The following is a 21,931-nucleotide window of genomic DNA, read 5'->3' on the forward strand; positions in this document are numbered from 1 at the left end:
ACCTAATGACACAGCCCCAAAGCTCTGACAGCTGAACACTTGCCATTGCTCCTCAAAGTGTCAGCTGATGAGCTGGTGGGATGTCCTGCTGATCAAGGAGTAACCTGCGGATACCGTACTGGGGAAAACAAGGTAGAAGAGAGGTGTGAGATTAGCTCCACAGCCTTGTCCACAGAGATAAGGGAATGAAGTTCCTGATGAATATATACTCAGGCTGTGCTAACATTAACCCAAATAGCCTTGTCCCCAGAGGAAAGGGATTTGTAAGAGATAATGTTGCTCAGACTGAGCTGAGGAGTCATCTGGTTCCCAGGGAAGCATGAGTGGAATTTTACTATGTGAATGCACACACTGGTGCACTATTAACTGCTGTAGTCTGGTCCAGGGGTGGGATCTGTATATATGTGGTATGGGTATATAACCAAATGTTAACCCCTTCAAGACAGTGCTCAGGATGGAGGAGGGACATTTAGTAAGTGTACTGCTACAATATTAATTCCTAGTGGCTGGTCCAAAGGGAGGAAAAATGGAGCTTTTAACTTATGTACATTAAGACTGTGATGATGTCCAAAGAGTTCATATTGGATTAATGTTCTAAGAGTTCCCCACCACGTGCCTTGCTGAGGAGTGACATATAGGCCATAAATTGCTGGGCTTGGTGTGTTCCTGTGTGAGTGCCAAATTAGTTCATGCATGAGCACTGAATAAATTAATGCATGAGTGCCCAATTAATTAATGCATGAATGGCCAATAATTTTTGCATAAGCATCCAATCAGTTCATGCATGCATGCCTGAATTATTTATGTCCAAACACCCTGTTAGTACATTCATGAGTGCCCAATGTGATGAGCACCCAGCTGACTTCCACCAGCAGCCACACGGGTGCTGTGCTGGACAAACACGGTAGGATTCAGCTGACATGGGGGGCCAGTGTGACCTGTGTGGGTGAAGGCCATGACCTGCATCATGCCAGAGATGGTTCCACCCGGCTTCAAAAATGATGTGAGCCACCAAACTTTCAGCGAGTCAGAGGAGCACCTCTCCCCAAGTGTATTTATGGAACAGCAGCGGCCACTGGGAGAGGAGACACACCTGGACACATGTAAGGAGACATGCAGCTAGAGGCACCCTTGAAAGGAGGTGGCCCATGCCAAAGGTGTGCACTCCCAAAGGGACTGTAGTCCCTGTGTGACTCATGCCAGAACAGGGACAGCTGTAAAGGAGCTGTGTCCTGTGGACAGCCCTCAGTATTGACAACACACCAGTGTTTTAGTTACTGCCAAGCTGTGCTTACTGCAAGTCAAGGACTTTTCTCTTTCTCACACAACCCCACAAGCAAGTGGGCTGGGAGGCAGAAGAAATTGGGATGGGACACATCCAGGACAGCTGACCCAAACTGGCCAAAGGGACACTCCATACCACATGGCAACATGCTCAGTATATAAACTAGGGGGGAAATCTGGCTGGGCCCACTGCTCAGGAACTCGCTGGGCATTGGTAGGTGAGTGGTAAAAAATTGTGTGTAACTTGTTTTGTATATTATTATTGTTGTTATTATTACTCCTTCCCTTTCTGTCCTACTAAACTGTCTTTATCTCAACCCATGAATTTTGCTGTTTTTTCCCAATTCTCTCTCCCATCTCATTGGGGCGTAGAGCGAGCGAGCGCCTGTGTGGTGTTTAGCTCCTGCCGGGATAAACCATGACAATGGATTACACGGGCTGTCACAAAAGCTGGCACACTTGGCAGAGAGCTGCATAAGCAAGTCAGCAGGAACTGCTGAGGGTTTTGCAGCTCTGACATCTCTCCTGGAGTTATGACCCAAAAGTGACCCCGTCTCAGAAAGAAAGGTGATGACAGAGCAATTGAGGCTCCCAGCGGCTGGGAAAGGTGTGCTCAGATGCTCTCAGCAGTAACTCTGACACTTGCCAGCCACTGAATAGAAAGAGAGAATGATTTGCTTCAGACTTTTTGCACAGGGCCCGGTCTGTGGTGCCCCTCCTGGCCAGCTGAAGGCTGCTGCAAAGAGGGATGTGTGTGGTGGGTGGGGATCCTGGCAGGCTGCATGGAATGAAGCACATGTGATGGTGCTCTGTCAGCCCAGCAAAATGTGGGTCAGAATCAAGGGGTCAGGCTGCCCTGGCATGAAGCAATCTTTTGAATGGGGCATTTAAGAAATGGAGGAACTGGGAGCAGGTCTTTCAGGCTATCATTTGGGATACACAAGATAGTAAGCAGAAGCCAACAGTTGGTATTATTCTGTCTCTCACCCTGCCGTTAATATAAAGTGCCCAAACCCAGCTTAGTAGCAGCTGTGAATTGCTGAGTGGCCACACTAGAACTGCAGCGTTCACACAAAACCCGTGAAATTTCAAAAGGGTTAACAAAAACAAATCAGCTTGAGCTGAACAATACTGCATGCAGCCTCAGTCCCTGCTTGCCTTACTTCTCTTCTCCCACAAAAGAAACATAAAAATTGCTTTTCAGAAATCCCCAGCTCTGATCCATATTCCTCATGGAAGGAGGTGAAAATGTAAAAATCAGCCAATACATAAATGACATAAGATTAATGAAAGTGAGTACACAGATTAAATGGGATCAGCTTGACATATTCATTACAAAAACAATTACTCTCATGACTTTATTCCCTGCTACAGCCATCCCACCTTATCTGTCAGTTTCAATGTAACTGCTGCAGGCTCAGTTTATCCAGCAGACACGAGTAATTTTGAGAGGATGAAGTTAAGTGACAAGCAGTCTGATTCTGAAGGGGACTGAGCACATTGAGCTCCCCACTGCTCGAATAACACACTGTGAGTGTTCAGGCTCTTTTAAAGACAAAACAGCTTATTTGGGTCACCAATATGGACTTACAGCTGGGCTTTTAAAATGCATATAAAGGAGCCCCACCGACTTGACCTGTTTGGGTCAAGTTTGGGGTATGCAGCATTTAAAATGCTGACTAAGAACCCTTTTGGTTCAAGCTTGTCATCCACTAAACTATGAAGTGATTAAACTTCCTGTAACTTTTACTGTAAGAGCAGTTCAAAGAAAACTTTGTGCTGTTTCAAATCCCCCTTCACTGCCCAGCACATTTACAATGCTGGATTGAGCAGCTGCTGTTTTTAAACCACGGTGACACTCATGCTGGGACAGGCCAAAGAAGACTGGGCCCAAGGCTGGTACACGTAGCTGTGGTACAAGTACTATGTGTCAGGGCTGTAGAGTGAAGATACGTATCAGCATTTTCCTTGTTAGGAGCCAAGGCTCACAGATCTAGTGTTTGGAGCTGTTGTATCTGGCAGTAGACTGGGAGACTCCTTCTATGCTACCTACTGGTGGCACAGAAATGCAGTATCTCACCAGGGACTAAAATTTCAGATTGTGCTTCTTCTCCCTTGCTGCTGAAAAAGTTTCAGAACCTGGTCCCCAGGGAATTCTCAAATGGAGGATGCAAATCAAAATACAGCTATGGATCAAGCCGAATTTGTATAGCATTGCCCACAATGACTTCAAAAGGTCTGTCTAGACTGAGCAAAATACAGCACCTTTCTGTACATCCCTTGCTTCTATATGAGACAGGATACTTGCACTTTATTTCAATTTTAAGAGGGACCAGTGTCAATTAGTTCTCCTGCTGGCAATAAATCTTGTTGCCAGATCACACACACCTAAGTGGACAGAATATAAGAGCTGCCTTGGTTCTTTGTCCCCCTGGTACAGTCAGCTTTCTCAAACTCTTCCTGCCACTTTCACCAGCTCTGTGCAGGCCAGGCCCTAATGACTGTGCTGCACTGAGATCCATGCAGCACGCCTGGGCTGCTCTGTGATCTCTCAGGGAGCTGCCATTAACTGCATGCCCGAGCAGCATCAGGCCTTTCCCACATTCCAGCTGACTCAAGCACAGGGTAGCACTGGATAGGAAATGACCATTCAGGTAAAAGGCTGACACCACCACCGTGCAATTGGCAGCTGCCACTTTTATATTACGAAACACTTATTAGTGCTGTCCACTTAGACCCCTTGTTCAGAGGCTTTGATGACAAGCAGACTTGCTGGGGGACAAAAAAAGAAAAAAGAGCCCCTAAACTGTACGCTGCTTCTGGGAAGTGGCATATGAGCCCAAAGTCAATCAAAGCTCAGAGATATGCAAGCACATCTTTCTGCATCATTTCAGCTTGTCTCAGATGCAGATGGCATCTTGTGCAGCTCTTTCTTCTGCAAATAAACCATTGCATTTGAACGTAAAAACACTGAACAGGTTGCCCAGAGGCCTGGTGGATGCCCCATGCCTGGAAACACTCAAGCTGGACATGGCTCTGAGCAACCTGATCTAGGTGAAGATGCTCCCGCTCTTTATAGGAAGGTTGGACTAGATGAACCTTCCAACTCAAAGGTCCCTTCCAACCCAAATAATTCCGTGATGCCATGATTTAGGCCAAAGGAGATGGTTGCAAATGCTCTGAAGGAGGCTAAGTTTTACCACTTTGTACTCCACTAAATGCTGTGTGAACAAGTGTACAATTCTATGGTGCAGACAAAAACTACTACAGGAGTCAATGAAGGGGTGGAGAACAGGTGGTGGGATCAAAGATCCTTCTGTCCAGCGTGACATTTGGGATTGCTATCTATCAGCTTGTCTCTGTATCAAAGCATGAATTCCATTTTGTTTAGTGGATCCCATCCTGCTTTACATTCTGTGTTGTCACCTTCACAGAGCTGCAACTCTTACCCATGGCAGCAGCTGGATGCGTTGGGAAAAGCCTGTATGCAGGAGTGGTTTTAGCAGATGAGGCCAACAAAACCCATCAATCCTGAGTGTCTGCCTGGAACTGCAGGTAAGGTCACTGTGTCTGAGACTTGCAAACAGTAGTTTACCAGATGGGACCAGAGCCTGAATCTATGCCAGCAGGGAAGAGTCACAAGGGACCCTTCAATAAACCGGTGTTTACTGTAAGACAGGAGTCATTTTCTAACAAAGTATGTAAGAACCATGTTGTCCAAGGGTAGTGACTAAGACTGCCACTCTTAAGAGAAAAGACACAGAGGTTTTCTGATGTCATCTGCTTTTTTAAAAAGTCAAACTTCTCAGCACCTTCCAGAGTAAAACAGCAATGCACAATAGATTCCTTTGCAAAATCTGTCTTCCATTCCTCTCCCTTGAGGATTTAGCTCAAAAACTAAGCTTCTGCATTCTGCATTATTTGATGCTACTCTGGTGCTCTGTTACCAAAAGAGAGGTGGGACAACTGTACGGCAGGCTTCTGCTGCCTAAGAAGACTACCCAACAAATGCAGAAGGGAGTGCCAGAGCTGCTGCTGGTGACTGAGTGCTTTGGAGGTCCTGGGCCCTCATCTACGTACTGGGGACACCCCAGCTGAGCTTCACCAGTTCACCAGCACCCACTTTCTGCAAGCAAAAGGGAGCACGTGGGTTAGCTGGGAATCCCTACACCACCAAGAAACCCAATGTGGACAAGCAGAGGGACATAAATTGCAGCCTGGTACATCATGTTCCAGCATTTAGTTCGTACACACTCACTAGTGTGAGTAGTACGAACTGAAAGAGTAGTCAGAAGAGTGCCTAATGACTTCCCAGACCACACAGCTGATGCTGCAGTGACAGCACACCACACCAGCTGCAAACAAGTGAACATCACTGCTCTCAGCCAGCCAACACCAGCTCTTTCTCCCTGTCTCCCTCTGGATGTCATTCCTCCCTCAGATCTGCTGTCCTAAGTGTAGGCAACAGCTTCTTCAATGGGAGTAGCAGCACAGGCCTGTTTCCTTCTGCACAATTCTGCTCAAAAAGTTCCTGGATGGATGGGTGACTGCAATTGCTCCTGTGTGGAATTCATACCTGTACTCAGCAACCCCTCCTGCGTGCTTCTTCATGGCGGTATCAGAGCTCATTCCGTAGAATAGTTTCACCTTCTTGCCGTTCCTTTCTATAATGTCTCCAGCACTCTGGTCATGGCCTGCAAACATTCCTCCAATCATGACAAAGTCAGCACCGGCTCCTGTGATCAGCAAAGGGGCACATAAGAAAGCAGGGAAAGGAGAAGAAGGTGAAATCCAAAGCAAGAACACTGGGATCTCCAGAAGCAATAGCCAGCATTTAATAGTTTGGTACAGAGTCCCCTCCTGTAATAGTCCTGTAAAGCAAACTTTGGAGCTTTACTGAAGAAGAACTGAAACAGGCTGAATTGTATTTCTCTGGTACTTTAAATGCAAAAGAACCCTTTTCTGTTACAATGACAAAGATATAGATTATTCTAATCTACTCCACAGTCTTTTAATTTTCAAACTCAGTTTTAACCCTTTACTTCATAATAGTATCTGAGCATGATTCCTTATTAACTGTGACTGCAGCAGTCAGAAATCCTAAGTACAGGGCTGGGACCTGTTGAGCTCAATGCTGCACAGAGAAGCAGATGTTCCTACTTCAAGAGCTTTCTAGGCCACAAGTGGTGAGTGGGAATGTACCTTGCAGAAAAGCAGACTCATGAATGTAATGTAATCCTCCCAACAATGACATAAAACAAGCAGATTTTAAACTGAAATTATGGATTTTTCAAGTCCATGAGCTGTATGTGTTCAGTGTTGTTCTGGATGATTCCTAGTCAAAGAGATCTGGATGGGTCTGCATTTGGTTGCTGTTTAAAAATTCTGGGCCAAGGACCACCACTCCTGGGTTCTGTGGTTCTCAGCATGCACCGCAAAGGAGGTCTAAACCATAGCTACAACTCCTAAATATGTTCCAGATACTGAATAGCAACAGTGAACACTCTGTCATGATTGTTCAGTCTGTGTATCTCTTCTGGCTTTGTAAATCATGAAATCAGCTCCACTGGGAGTAAGATCAGGAAGAAGGTTTTTTGGAATCATTCTTAATTTTCTACTATGATCTCCAATATTTCCAGCTGGGCTGGAACTATTCCACCAGCAGCTCGCCCTGTGATATTTTGGCATATCTAGTGTTGCTTGGAAAAGTTGGGCTTTTAGTCTTTTATGAGCCTGTGGTGACCCACCCCTGAAACAAAGCACTTTCCTGTTCATACTCTCTGCTTCTTCAATGTCTATGTGTCCGAACAGGCCTCCCCTCAGCTCAGCTTCTTCCCAGAACTGGCAGAAGAACTGAGCTATAAACCACACTTGACAGAAAGCAGATGAGCTTGAACTACACCCATCCTCCTAAGAACACATCGAAACTCTGGGAGGATCCCAGACTAGGTAAGTCTGGCATTAGGATTTGCTCTGAACTCTGTCACTATCCAAACAATAGCACCAGACCTGGAAATCTGAAAAGTGAAATCCCTATCAAATCTGCTCAGCTTCTGCCAAATCTGAATTTGGGAATCTTTTGATCTTAGAACACATGACAAGGGTGAAGTGTGCCAGTTCCTTCTTCCACCCCTTTGCCAAAGAGCAGAGCTGGCAGCAGTGCCTGGGGGCAGAGCACCCAGCTGCTCTGCTGACCTCACCTCCCTTCCCCTGGTGGCTGCTTGAAAGGAACACTGTGTCCATGGTAAAGAGATACTAAAAATGAAGCTTGTGCAAAGCACATCACAAGCAATATTTATAGCCAGGCACCCATTCAGGTGTCCTATCATGTCAGCTACCTGGCAGATTTCTCCTGAGCTTTCTTGTTTCAGATGGCTGAGTTTTAGGCTTGGTTAGACTCATGTCTGCTACTATTATTAACCTGCCAAAAAACAAAGGGAATACTCATCTTTTAATTACTGGTGGCAAATTCCTGTTGCTATCTAGCACAACCCTGCTCCATCTTTGCAAAAAATAAGCACCCTGGGAAACCTAGTCTATATCTTCTTCATGGGTGGAAGAAAACATGAGGAAGGAAGAACAGACTTCAGGTCAAGGCTGCAAAGAGGGCATTTCAAGAAGTCAAAAGGCTGCCAAAGACATTGTGGACTCTGCCTTGTCAATAGTATCTCCTGATCCCCAATTCTAGTCCCATGTTTGGTTGTGAGTCTTACAGCCTTCAAATTAATAATGCAAAAGGCACATGAAATCTACACTTGAGCATCACAGAATGTTGGTTCCTGTGTACTTCAGTATCTATTTATTATTTTCCTTTTGGCTGCATATTTTTGGGAGGGAAGCAAATATGTTTGAATTACAGGATTGAAACTCATCCAACTTGAGTAACTTTTGCAAACTACAACATAATTCATCAAGCTCTTCCAGAAGAGAGGAGCTATGTTAGAGCAGATGCAGCACGTCTAAACATTGAAACGACACATGCTTGCTGCCCTGCTGCTCCAGAAATGACAAGCCTATATTAAATATACTTCTCCAATGTTCTCCAGAACCTTCCACTGTGCTTCAGTGTTGTAAAGATATCTGAAAGTTTCAAGTCTGTTCCATTATGTATCAGTTAATATCTGACTGGGAGGTTGTAGTTTTTAGCATGGTCTTTAACTTATGCATGTTTTTCTTATATAACCACCAGAAGCACTAGTGATGTTTGCAACATCCATCTGCAATCTTTTGTTTTCAAGTACAGATTGACAGCATGCCATTATTTTAGGTTGTGGGGGAGTGGAAACACCTGGCAACAACCCCCTAGATAACACAGGATGTGATGGGGTGGGTATGTTGCACACAAGCATCCCAGTAGCTCACCCAGAGCTGGCCAGACTCATCCTGGTTTCACAAAATGACACTTTCATGCACTGGCTTTCCCCTTGAGGCTATGCCGTATCTGGGCTGATTTTGCTCATTCACATTTCACAGTGCCTCCTCTTTCAAGCCATTACAGAACAGCAGTGCTGACGCCAGCCCAAGCTTGCAGCACTCACACAGTTCTGCTGGATCTGGACAGAGTCCCTCAGATGTCTTTTGTATGCCTGATTATACAAGTCACCGATAACCAGATAGGCTCTGCACAAATTCAGCTGGAGTCAGCCTGGATTTGTGAGCTGGGCAGCCCTCCAGGCAGATGCAGTGTGAAGTTTGCCTGGACCAGAGCTTGCCCTGGAATTAACATTCACCTGTGCTCCAGCTAAGCCAGTGAGCCTTTGCAGCAGTAGGTACATACACAGCTGCTGAAAACAGGAGAAAAAGCCAGTGTGATCTGGTATAATTTGGAACTAGTGTATGTCCCCAGTTGACTTTTCCATATGATTTTTCCTTCCTTTTCCTTCCCTGCTCCTGCATCTCTTCTCACCACTGCTGTAAGGAACAGCAGAAATGTGTTAAAGATGTTGGCATAGGATTCAAAAGGCACATTCCTTCCTGGCTGTGTCACAAAAATATATGTGACCTCAGGCAATTGAACTTAGTATTTCTGTGCTTTGACTTCTCATCATTCAAAAAGGAGACAGTAGTGCCTCCCTGGAGCATTCTGAGAAATGTGTTCATGTTATCAGCCTTTCCAAGGGTTCAGTTGTATGAACCATCTGAGAGCCCAACATAAATTTCCTTCATGCTTTCTCTCATTCCTACATCAAAATAGTGCATTTCTTTCCTATCAACCTACATCTTTTTCATTATCATCTCTAATACCCAGATGGCAGTGACATCTTCAGTTTAGCGAATCCATACCAGGTTCCCATCCAGCAGTCTCTCCCAAAGTATGTTTGTCCCAGCATTTCTGTCCCTCACCTTCAGTGCTTCCCTGTTCCTTGTGTTTTTAAATAGGCTCCTACCTTGTTTCCCCTCTGTCAAAATGCACAATCTGCCTCTGAGTCCTGACATCAAGTCACAGGTGTCACCTTAAAGCTTCTCAACATCTGTTTCTTGGTTCTTCACAATTCTCTCACTCAATCCAATCTACTCCCCCTATTTCCATGAACTTGGCTCCTCCAGTCACACCTTTAGCCATTTGTCAGTGCTTGTCTTCACATCTGGGACTCCGTAACACTTCCCATAATTCAAATAGATGCTATGTCACTGCTTTATATGGAATCATCCTATCCCATGAAGATTTTACAGTTAGCCACTAGATCCAGCATAATTACTTCAACCAAAGTCCTCTTCTAGTATCTTGCCCATGCTTTGTCCAGGCCTTCATCCCTAGATGAAATTGTAGATCTGGGTGTTTTATCATCTGGTCTTTGCTATGTGAGATATTCATGTAACTCATGTAACAGAGGTCTGTGCCAGCCAGTCCAGTATCAAGGCTTTGACCGGTAAATGTTGGGTATGGTGGCTACATTCTACGAGGCTCAGTTAGCCAATCACTTCAGTAACATTCAATAAACACTGATAGTAATACTGTTATCTCAAAGCTTATTTTGCCACATATCTTTGACAAATGCACATCTGGGTCCAGCTTGTCAGATGTTCACAGTGTCTACCTCAAGTGTACATAACCAGATACAGTAAGTTTGTTGCCTCAGGGTCATCTCCATCATTTCCAGCTCTGTTGCTGTGACATGCAGTCACACTGATCAGTCCAGGTTACTATCAAGAATACAACTACTGCCTGCCAAATGTCAGCTTTCTGATGCTCCTCTGTCCAAGGGATACTTCCATGGCAGCCTTCAGACATGTACCACTGGGAATCCCAGCACCTCTTGATGAACAGCAAAGCCAGAAGCTGCCTCATCACAGGTTTCAAGATGGTTCAGGTTTAGTTAGCCAAAGAGACTACAAGGATCTTTCAGACTCATAATAAACACTACAAAGAAAAACATTTGATACACTGTGAAGTTGCTTCCTGTTGTTCTAACTTTTGGAAATGCTCTCATTGAAGAAAGACCTTTTCCACAGGCCAGGTTTCTGTGCAGCTAGCTGGGAATACAGTGAGGTCACAGTTTCAGCTCACAAGCTCTCAAGGACCACACCAGCAGTAAGAATTTGGTGAGCTGTAGTGCCAGAGAAAGGCAGAATAAAGACCTCACTGCAGGCAGTATGTCAGAGTGAGGAGAGGTTGGGCATTTTTTAATACAATTTTGTCTAAGAGGGTGGATGCTGCTGCTCAGCTATGTTGGAATCACACAACTGGAAGTATCTATTCCCTGCATCTCATCACCATAAATGGTGATATGAAGGTTATATGAAATCCTCTGACCAAGCACATTCCTTGCTGATAGCAATCACTCCACAACTGTCCTCAGAATTCTCTAATTAAGTCGTCCTTGTCATCTGACCTGTCTCAAAACAGGAGCTGTCTGCAAACTCAGATTTTGGTTTCAACCTTTCCAGGAGACCTAGAGCTTTTCTTGGCAAGTCTGTAATCTGAGTTTAGTCCTGCCTCTACTTTCCATACTTGCAAAGCTTCCTGCAAAGCAGACATTCTGTATCACAATATGCTGCCTCTTGTTTTCATACCACCCTGAAATCCCAGTGAGAGACTGTGCTGTTCCACTGTATCCAGGCATACCCTACTTGACACCTCCAAAGAGTCTGGCATTTTGGGAGGTGGGGGAGTACCTTTAAATGTCTTGTCACCTCAGGATGCATTTAGTGCCTGCTTCCCATATGCTGCTGTAACAAGGTTATGGCTAAGTGACAATCATGAGTTTGACCCCTCATGCCAACATAACTTTCATGACCAACAGACAATATTCAGATTAAATCCTCTATTTTATCACGAAGAACTGGTGCAATTCACTGAACTTAATGACATGAAAGCAAAATCTGTTAATTATTAACTTAGATGTTTCAGACATCTGCCTAGCTCTAGGGGATACAGTATAAATAACATCTCATCTCTTCAAGTGGACAGCTGATCCCAAGAACATCTCCAGGGATCTGGCCTGCCTTTTTGTTTTGTTCTTCTGTCCAATATGCATTCCACAGGCTCTTCTTCCACTCAAGGCTCAAGTCAGCCAGATCTGGCAATGTGACAAGCATCTCTGAACCCTACTCAGAAGAAACCCTAATCAGTTTTCTTCATGTTACTCTCCCAGCAGCTGTATCTCACACACACATGGCAGATAGTTTCGAAATAGCACTTTGACCACTCTATGTTTTGCACTGCAGAATTTGGACTGTCTGTTCCAAAGAGCAAATTCACGCCTGGTGCATTAATTTCACTGGAGTCAGCTGCAGGGACTATGGTAACTTCCTGCTAATTGATTACACATTCAGGGTCACACCGATTCCTGCATCCCTGCTGCCAGGGGCGCTGGAGACACGTGGGGGTGTCACGACATACTGTCCTTACCAAACGCTTTGGCGACATCTCCTGGGCAGTTGCATCCTCCGTCCTGCACAAAGAAAAGACGACAGTGAGTGGCAGCGAGGTCACTCAGGGGCCCAGTGAGCACTGGAGCTCTGCGACCTGCAGCACTGTGGCCCCTGCTCAGGAACAATGGAGCTGGGATGTATCATCGTGCCCATGTTTTCAGGGAATCCAGATAATCCTTTCTACTGCTTACCTCCTTGAGGCTCACCTACTCTACTGTACAACCTACTGATAATATCACTGGTAACAGCACCAGTGCAAATTCCTGACTGCAAGTTTCCAAATCCCAGAAACTAGAAAACAAAACCTCCTCTGATGATCTGGATCATCCCCTGCCATTGTAATGAAAGGCTGTGTGATGCAGAGGTACCACAAGCCTCTACCTTAAACCACCGAAGACATTTAAAATAACTTTCTCAGTAGTTTACAGTATATTAAAAGGTCACAGTGGGAGGGGAGAAGGAATATACCAACAGTTATGTTAGATTTTTATCTGATAATCTCTAACAAACCTGGTTGATACAATCTTTGGTAAGTGAAAATGAGCCTCTCATCCTACTCCTTACTGTTTACTATGGCCTTGGTAAGGGAACAAAAGCACTCTGGACCTTTAGCATTTTTGACCTACACATTTCGGTTTCAGTGCAATGCAGTGGTGATGAAGGGGGTTCAGTTGGGGAGAGGGAGGTTGTGTATGTGTGTTACAAATGTAAAAAAGGAATGACACACAGCAGAGCTCATCATGTGCTATGGTTCTTTTGAATACGTAAAGGTCTGAGCACCAGATGAAAGACCCTTTAGTCTACACAGTCATTGTACCAGGAGAGCTCCCCATTCCTTTGATGATCAGGATCCACTGCAGACTGCCAAAATCTTTCCTGCTTTTGAAGCTACCCCCAGACTGGCCAGTTACCTCACGCTGTTTCACCTCCCTGCTGGCAGAAATGCGTGGCTGTGCATGACCTGCGGCCCAGCACAGCCAGACACCCCCACCATCAGCCACATTAGAGCTGGCGCTGATGGGCAGCTGGCAGCAGGGCTGGGGGTTAGAAACTCTGTGTGCCCAGAAAAGGATTCAGATACAAACTGAGCAGGTGGATCCAAAAGTGAGTGGCTTTTCAAAGGGCACCCCACTGAAAACAGCGGCTGGTAGAACTTTAAAGGCTTTTATTCCATTTGCTGATAACCTCTAGCACATTATGCCTTTTGTTGAGCTTAGACACCCTTGCTGTCAGCTTCAGGAACGAGTGCTGGGCTGACAGCTGAATCTCTCTCCCCTTTTAAGGGCTCTGCTTGTGCAATTCTTTCCCTTTAACAAGTCTGTCATAGCCTGGAGGAGGGTGTGAGTATGTGTGTGTATGTGTCAGGGAGGAAGAGCCAGGGTAGAAAGAAGGGTCTAATAATCTTCAAAGAACAGTTTTAGGACTCTCACTATCTGAGAGACACTGGCTTTGAATGCTCTCTGGTAGGTGGGTTGCAGTCAGTTGCTTTTGGGTGGCTCAGGATCTGACTTTTATAACTAACCCAGTGGTAGCAGTAATGAAGGTTTTATGCTTTCAGAGGTACCATGAGGTAATCACTGATTACCCACTTCAAATGTTACCAAATTACAAAATGCTGAGCAGCTTAAGAGACTTGCCCAGAAGCTCATGGGTTACCATTTAAGATAAAAGGAACCGACAATGATGATTCACAGCGCTTCTTTATCTGTAGATGCTTCCAGTTACTTCAGATAAGCAGGTAAATTTAGTGATTCACAGAATGGGAAACAAAAGGGAACATACTAAGCAGTTACGTCAGAAGATGCTACGTAATAAAGCTATATGCAGTAAAGCACTTCATTCCATCTGAAAAAGCAGGCAAGCTGTTTACAAAGTAAGACTGTTCTGTTGCTGCATTGCCTTGGAAACTTCCCCTTGAAATTCAACTTGTCCCAACAGGGCCCTGGGTCTGGGTTCAAAATCACCTGAAGATGCCTGGGCTTCAGTTACAGAGCTTGCTGCAGGCTCAGCCTCTACCTCAGAACCCTGGGGAAATTCATCTCTAAAAATCTGCCTCTGAATTCAGGAGAACTAGCATAATACCAAGGTAAGACTACTGGAAAGGGTTATGGTCTTGGAACCTGTAGACAGCATGATTCTGAGCTAAGCGGGTGCTAGGAAGAAGGACAGGGGAAAGCAGATTTCCTATCAACAGGATTACTTCAATGTGGCTGAAGTAATGTTTTTGTCCCCAGTCTTGTTCTCCAGACAGAAAAGCCATTTTACCGCAACAAAATCTAGCCCAAGGAAAAAAAAGTACAGCATGGAAAACCAGTATACTGGTTGAACATTTAGTATTACATGCAATTTATAATGGGTTTATAACTATAAGTTATATTTCAAGCAACCTTTATAATAAACTGCATAGTCAGTGCTTTCTACAGTATCAGCAAACAGATAGCTATTTATTATGCAGAAGATATATAAAAGTATGTGGCATGTACAACAGTAGAAATAATACATATGGTGCTTTATTCTGAACTACATATAACAGGTATATTTCTGTGTGGAAGTGTTCTGTGTATGGCAGTAGCTGGGTGAAGAAGCCCTTAGTCATTCTTTTCACTGAATGCTGGTGACCTATCACCCAGGCAGGGAGAAGGGGAAACAGGGATCTCTGTCAAATGATAGCCACATGAGAGAGGACACATGCAGGGCTGTTTCCATTCCCCACATTGCTGGCTTACTAGAATATGTGACTGCCTTTCTGCCCAGCAGAGGAGTTGTCTGACCTACAAGAACATCTCCAGTAGGTCTCCTCCACTGTAACTCACTGCAGCACTTTCTCAAGGCCAATGGATTAGCAAGACTGAAAATTGAGACTACTGGCTCCAAGACAAACGGCATGGCCAGAAATCATACCTGTATCTTAGGGAGGGTTTCCTCTCTGCTTTCAGTGAGTCATGAAAGATTCATTTTAGAGGTGAGCTTTGAGTCTTACAGATAATTTAGCGTGAGGAAAGTAACTTGTGCAATTTTACCTCCTACTTCTCTGTGTAAATGACTAGGCAGACACCAGGTGTTCACTTGGACTATCATGTTTGCCTGCACATTGTCACCTTCCTTGTCAACGAATTAGATCCAAAAATCATACATGATAGGAACATTTAAAATCCCATTTTGTGCTCCCATCCTTGCAGAGCTCCTGAAGATCAGGGTTCAGTCGTGCTGTGTTCTCTGCAGCACCTATACTGTATTCAGCACCACCACTTCCTCATTCTGAGAGTGAGACTTCTCTTTCATATGGAAATTGTACCAACAAGACAAGGATGAAGAGTTAATTTGATTAAGGTACTGGACAAGACAGAAGTGGATACAAGAAAGTACTCCAAGGGACTAGCCCATATCACATCATTAGCTATAATCTACATGAAGCTAGCTGGTAGGCTTTGAATCTTTTCACATCCTTCCTGCTACTTCCATTTCAACATAACGAAAATTGATGGACACATTTTCTCCTGGGCAATTGACATAGACAGCTGTGGTAATATTCTGACTGAAAGGATCTCTTTTGGCTCAGGTAGTGTGTGCCCCTTCTTCAATCCCCAAAAAAGACAGCAGTGAGACATTTTGAGGGATGCCATGTATAGTTGTTGCCACCAGACCAAATTCTATACTTGGAATTGCTGCCATATGGTGTTTTTCTGTCATGAGGATACCTCTCTTCCATTATATACTTGCCAGAGCTCTGGCAACAACCATGCAGTCCAGTCATTTCTTTCCCTAATAAATACACCAATACGTGCCTGAACGCCCCAGAATTCAGGCACAATGTCCTTACCCTTGCTTTACTCTTCTTAGATTGGGTGACAGAGCTGAGCTGATGTTAGAGACCCCAGCCACAGCTGAAGGTATTTCTCATGGCCCACGTGTCAGTAGCAGACAGGTATCAAATTGCCCTCCTATATTCCCCCGTAGGGGCTGATAGGTGCGAGATCACTGAAACTTGAGCAAGTCAAGAACTGATCCATTCCCAAAGCAGGAAAGGAGGTAGAGTACAGAACCATCTAACTTTTCAACAGTCTAAATGCACATGCCTTGTTTTCTTGTAAAATCAGGATAACAGCACTCTTCTGAGGGCTGATAGCAGAAAATGATTATTGCAGAACTAAAATGGGTCTCTGAACACCCTGCCAGGATGACACTTACACTTATCCTGCCTTCACAGTAACGAGTGAGGCTTTCATGCTCTAGTGCACACATGTTCTACTGTCTGTTATCAACAAAAACATTTGCGATACTGCCCAAGTCACAAAAATCACAGACTGCTTCTCTTTTTTTTCTGCAAAATTCATATAGAGGAGCCATGGAGAGGAGGGACTGCATATTCATCAACAATAAAGAGCAAGGGAGATCTGACCATAACACATGTTCCTGCTCCATTATACTCCAAGAGATCCAGTCAACTCTTTGCCCATCCCCAATCATTCTGTTTTCCTCTCACCTCCCTCCTCAACACAACGCTCCTTTCCTCACATGGATACTAATCCCACCTGGGTCGAAAAAACCAGGCCCTTCCAGTGATTTCACTTGGCAGTAGATCTCAAATCCAGCGTGTGGTGTCTCCTAGGGCAGCAGGGGGAGCCTGCTGGCTGTGAGCACAGCACACAGGTGAGCCCCTGTGCCCTCCCCATGAGCAGCTGCCTCACCTGCAGCCTGCAGAGCCTGTGCCACGCTGACTGCCTGTGGATGCCCACGCACACGGGACCTTTGGGTGCTGCAGGCTGCACTCTAGCTCAGTCTGGGGCCATGCATACCAATCTACTTTCACTCTGTGAGGTGAATCTGGTCTTGCTGACAAGAGTGGAAACTGCCATTAGCAGGCAATACAGACAGATGCTCTTTTTCCTCCAGAGGTTTGTTATTTCCCCAGAGTTTGATGAGAACATAAGTGGCTCACGTGCCAGCTGTGCTCAAAAGAGCCACCTCAAACACTCCTGCCCCTGCGCAGAGAGCTCTGTGATGATGCTACCAGAATCAATCCAACTAGGGCACAGATGGGCTTGCATCATTTTACCTTGTGCTCCCCTCTACTGCCTGCCTGCCCCTCAGTCACACTCTGAGGAAAGCCATGTTTACATTCCACCTCTTTTACAGAAGCCTTTCCTTGCAATTACTGTTTGCTTCAATAGTGAAAACACTATCAAGCTTCCTGTTCTGTTTACTAACAGCTTACTCCATTCAGGGAGCAAGAGGCAGATTTTGAAAGTCATAAACAGGAGTGAGGTGCCCACATCTTTTTCATGTTAGAGAGCTGATTTCTTTACATCTGGATTTCCACTGACTGTCCTGGGAGCTAATAACAGGAGTCAACTGGGGATGACAGAAGGACAGGCTTTAACATGCAGGGTACTAGACTGCTTGATTCTCCTGTTCCACAACCATCTGCACAGTGGGAATCTGAGCGTGGACAATTGTTACTTACGGAGATGATATGTCCTTTCAAGCCATGTGCTGAGTCTGCACACTCAATAACAGCACTCAGCTGTGGATAGCCCACCCCTGTCTTAATCCGAGTGGTACACACAGAACCTAGACAAGAGAACGAGAGAAATAAACATAGCCCATTAGAATGACAGAAATTATACAGAAAAAATATGTTTCTATCAGCATTATTTTTCTCTCAAGTCTCTATTGCCAATGCTGGCCTCTCACAGATAAAAGGAACACATAGGAACTTGAGTTCTGAAATGCTCACACCACTTCATGGGAGCTGTGGCTGAGTAGACTAATGTCCCCCTCTTCTTCTTCAGAGCTAATCCCAGTTTAGTTCTCATCAGGAATGTGAGGGAATTACTGCATCACAAAAAAGCAAATCTGACTGAGGTACCTGAAGGGAAGGGACAAAAGGACCAGAATCACAACCGGTGAGACTCAGCAGCAGGATTTATTACCTGACTATTTCTTCTAATAAATATTTCTATCTCTTTTCTCTGCGTTTAAAGTAATTATTTGGTAAAATCTGTGCTTTTTTTTTTTTTTACAGTTTTCCCATCTTTTATTTATCTGCCTTATTAAAGGCAGAATTATTTGGTTGACTGGAATTTTGGGGTATATAAAAAATCAGCACATAGCATTTAAAAAGTGAGATAAGTAATCATCTGAAAGCTGTATAGGGCAACAAGGGAAATATTTGAACTATATTAGTTATACCCAAGTATTGTGCATGCATGTACAGATAAAAATAAAGGGGGGTGTGTGTGTATATATACATAACCCAATTAATTACAGTTCAAATAGCAGCATGGCTACAGATCTTTTGGAATACCTTCTCTATTTTCTTCCTCAAATTAAGAGTCAAAATGAGAACTGCTTTGTTACCAGTCTAGGTCCTATAATTTAGGATACAGACCTAAAAGGCCTACATGAGAGTTTCAAATGAGACTTTCAAAAACAGATTCTAAACCAAATGCAGTGAAATCTGAATCCCTTCACTCCATTGACATCCAGGTATACTCAAACTACCAGTAAAGCAAAAGAAAGTTACCAAAGATCCTTCAAAGAATTGATAAAGTGAAAACACAGAGAAGAATTCTTCAAAAATAGTAAGAAAATTAGTTTTAATATAATTTCCACAGGGCTTGTACTTTACAGTGTATGTAATGCTTTATAATAAATCACTGCCATTTTCCACAGGATGGATCATTAGCTGGAAAAGAGCCTCAAGACCTGAGAGAGAAGCATTTGTTACTTATGGGTTTGCGTGGTCAACTTGTACAGATCTGTTCAAGAAGATCTCCAGGTAAGACTATACAGCATTTACCCGTATTCCCATGTTTGAGGCTACAAACCATAATTATTCGTCTTTTCAATCTGAATTTGCCCATGACAATTACACCACGAAATCTTTGTTGTTATTCTTGCATTCTGCAGTATTTATTTGGCATCTTCCCGTGCACAACCGCAACATTTATTACATCATTTTCTCTGCTTCAGTTATCAGTTCATGGACCTTAACTATCTGGCACTGTCGAGTAAACAATCACCCTGCACTGCACTGCCTGCTCACAACTATACTGTCAGTGGCATTTGTGTTAGCCACTTTAAAATCTAACCCACATATGGTGACTCCAGCTGCAGCCTAAGAAGAAAATAGCAGGAGAAGGAACATGTGAAGGAAAGAGAAAAAAAAAAAAGACAACTATGGCAGTGTATGCCAGACAACAGTATTAGGGAAGGGAAGATAGGGAAAACACTGTAAGAAGTTCAGGGTCCTCTTGTTTATCCATAAAAATGTTAAGAGTTATGGATAGCATCTAAGTGCATAAATGTAAATTTTAGCTCCCAGACAACAGTAACAGGTAGAGACAAAGCTATCTGTACTTCACAGTTGATGCCATTTCATCTTTGAAGACTTTGACATGGACAACCTCAGCTTCACAGAACACAAATCATAAAGCTATTCAGAAACCCATCTTTCCTTGATAGAAGTGGACAACTGAACACAGTATCCTTTGAGCTTCAGCTCGGATGACTCAGCCTCTTTTCAACAGGCTAGAAAAGTGTTCCCAAACACAACACACATTATGAATGATAACATCAAGAACTCAGGCAGCCCAGTGCTTCCCACAACAGGCATCTTCACTGACTGAAGGTGCGACATGCCACACTGTGCAGTACAAAACACTAGCACCCTGTGTGTGTAATTCTTAAACACACCGTGTGTGCAAGCTCATTGGTACTTTATTGACCTGAGTGGGTCTTGGCAATCTAACAGGCAAGAAAACAGCATTATACACTTGTTCCATCTGGACAACTCCTCTACCAATGGTACCAAAAGCCACCCTTATTTGACTTACCTGGTCCAATACCCACTTTAATAATATCTGCTCCAGAAATAATAAGTTCTTCTACCATTTCTCCTGTCACCACATTGCCTGCCTAGAAAGAAAGAACAGTATCACATGTACAAGAGATTACAAGACTACTGCAGTAAAGACTAAAAATGTTAAAGTAAAGTAGTTTTATCCAGAGCTTTTACAAGTTGAACTATACAGAGTATGGAAGAATATAGTCCACCATACTGTTCCTTGGACGTGCCACTGAGACTAAACCAGTTGCAGAGGTAAATTCTCCAGTCAAATAAATTTAACAATTAGTCCAGTAAACCCTGATCCTCAGCATCCCATCTGGAGATCTGCTTTGTCATCCATCCTCCTAATCCTCACCCAGAGGCTGTCAACCACATCGTCCCTAACCACAAGGGCTTTTCTTCTCTCTTACACACAGTGAACTGCTCCACCTGTCCTGCCCTAGCTATCTCTCCCAAACAGCCTAGAGACCTCTATGTCTTTTGCCTAACTCACTTTTCAGGAAGAAGTTCAGATCTTGTTTAAAATGCTGGAAAATATCTTTTTCCTTTAGGATTCAGTATTTTGCACACTGAAAGTAATGTACTCTTCTTCTAATTTTATGCATCGGTGCCAAAATTGCTATGTACATACAGACTATATAAATTTGAGTGTTCATGCCATATACATACATTTGGTTGTGATGATGCCAGTGGTTAAAAACAGGGGTTTGTTTCCCTCTGCATGACCTTTGCAGAGATACAGAGAGCATGCTGTTTAGGGCAACATCTTCTTTGAAAGAAGTTCTGAATTGGTTTGTGTTCTTCACCATATTTTTCCTTGCACTTCAATAGCTCTTTTCCTCCTTTTGCCTACATTGTTATCTTTGCTGAAAGTGAAGGCAGCTCTCTCAGCCTTTGTCTTGCTTCTTCTAGAAAACTTCTTCTACTGCTCTACACACCCCTAATCAATTGCTTCGTCTTTGTTTGCCATCATACTAGACTTCCTTGAAGATCTTTCTTGAAGCTGAGGAATGAGAACTATCCACAGGGGTACAGGTGAGTTTTCACCAAGACTTTGCACAATGCTTGCCTTTTCTATGGGAATATCTTGTCTGACACACAAGAAGGCATTTGCCTGTGTCACACCAGTGGCTCACAGTCACCTTGTGACCTACTCCTGCCTTCAGGAACATTTACCTACTCCAAATTCTGGCAGAAACTTGTAGAACTTCCTCTGACACTGTGTTACCTACTCCTAGAGTAACGTTTTTCATGGGTGGTTTATTGATGTAGGGGCCCTCTTCTGTCAGAGCCTCGGCTGGGTATGGGGCCTGTTGTAGCCTACCATGAGATACAGATTTTTCTGGTCCATGGATGCTGAGAATGCAGAGAATGCAGTGTGATGAAATTACTGATACTTTTAATAAAAGAAACTACAAAACTACTTTGTAGCACACACTTGGCTTGCAAAACTGGTGCAGTAAGTGCAGAGAGCTGCCAGTCTATTTCTATTCTGTTAAAGAAACATTTTGATGCAAGTGCACTGCAAGAAGGCAGGCCCTTGCAAGTGTCCAACTGTGGATCTGACGGATCCGCAATCAGAGGGAAGCTAGAGATTAATTCCCTTGCCAGGAGTGTCCTCTGTTCAGATGATTTTCAGGGAAAAGACAGTCTTCAAAAAGCAAAGATTTCAAATGACATTTGAATCCTATTCAAAGGAGATTTATGAGCTAAAACCTACGCTTTGAGTTACATTTGAAAACAAACTGTTAGCCAGTGCATTTTCAGATTACGCTTTCCTCTGCAAAGGGCTGCACAAGGCAAATGAATGCTGACATAGCACACACTGAACTGACTCACTACAGCTGTACTAATTGCACTCCCATACTCTGAGGGAACGTTGTACAGGAATGCAATCCTATAAATTGCACCCCATAATTT

The 21,931-nt window shown here is 44.0% G+C and overlaps 1 protein-coding gene across 1 annotated transcript in view; it reads right to left on the bottom strand.

Annotated features, from left to right (window-relative positions):
• The window catches only part of GMPR (guanosine monophosphate reductase), a 41,458-nt gene that overhangs the window by 6,822 nt on the left and 12,705 nt on the right, over positions 1 to 21,931 (bottom strand). Inside the window, exons 5-8 of the mRNA XM_063402969.1 lie at positions 19,998 to 20,079; positions 17,624 to 17,730; positions 12,137 to 12,179; positions 5,861 to 6,020 (exon numbers count right to left, since the gene is read on the bottom strand). Coding sequence (XP_063259039.1) covers positions 5,861 to 6,020; positions 12,137 to 12,179; positions 17,624 to 17,730; positions 19,998 to 20,079 — 392 coding nt within the window. The remainder of the gene's footprint in view (positions 1 to 5,860; positions 6,021 to 12,136; positions 12,180 to 17,623; positions 17,731 to 19,997; positions 20,080 to 21,931) is intronic.

The sequence above is a fragment of the Prinia subflava genome, chromosome 1 (genome assembly GCF_021018805.1).
Source record: "Prinia subflava isolate CZ2003 ecotype Zambia chromosome 1, Cam_Psub_1.2, whole genome shotgun sequence".
In the NCBI taxonomy this organism is placed as follows: Eukaryota; Metazoa; Chordata; class Aves; order Passeriformes; family Cisticolidae; genus Prinia; species Prinia subflava.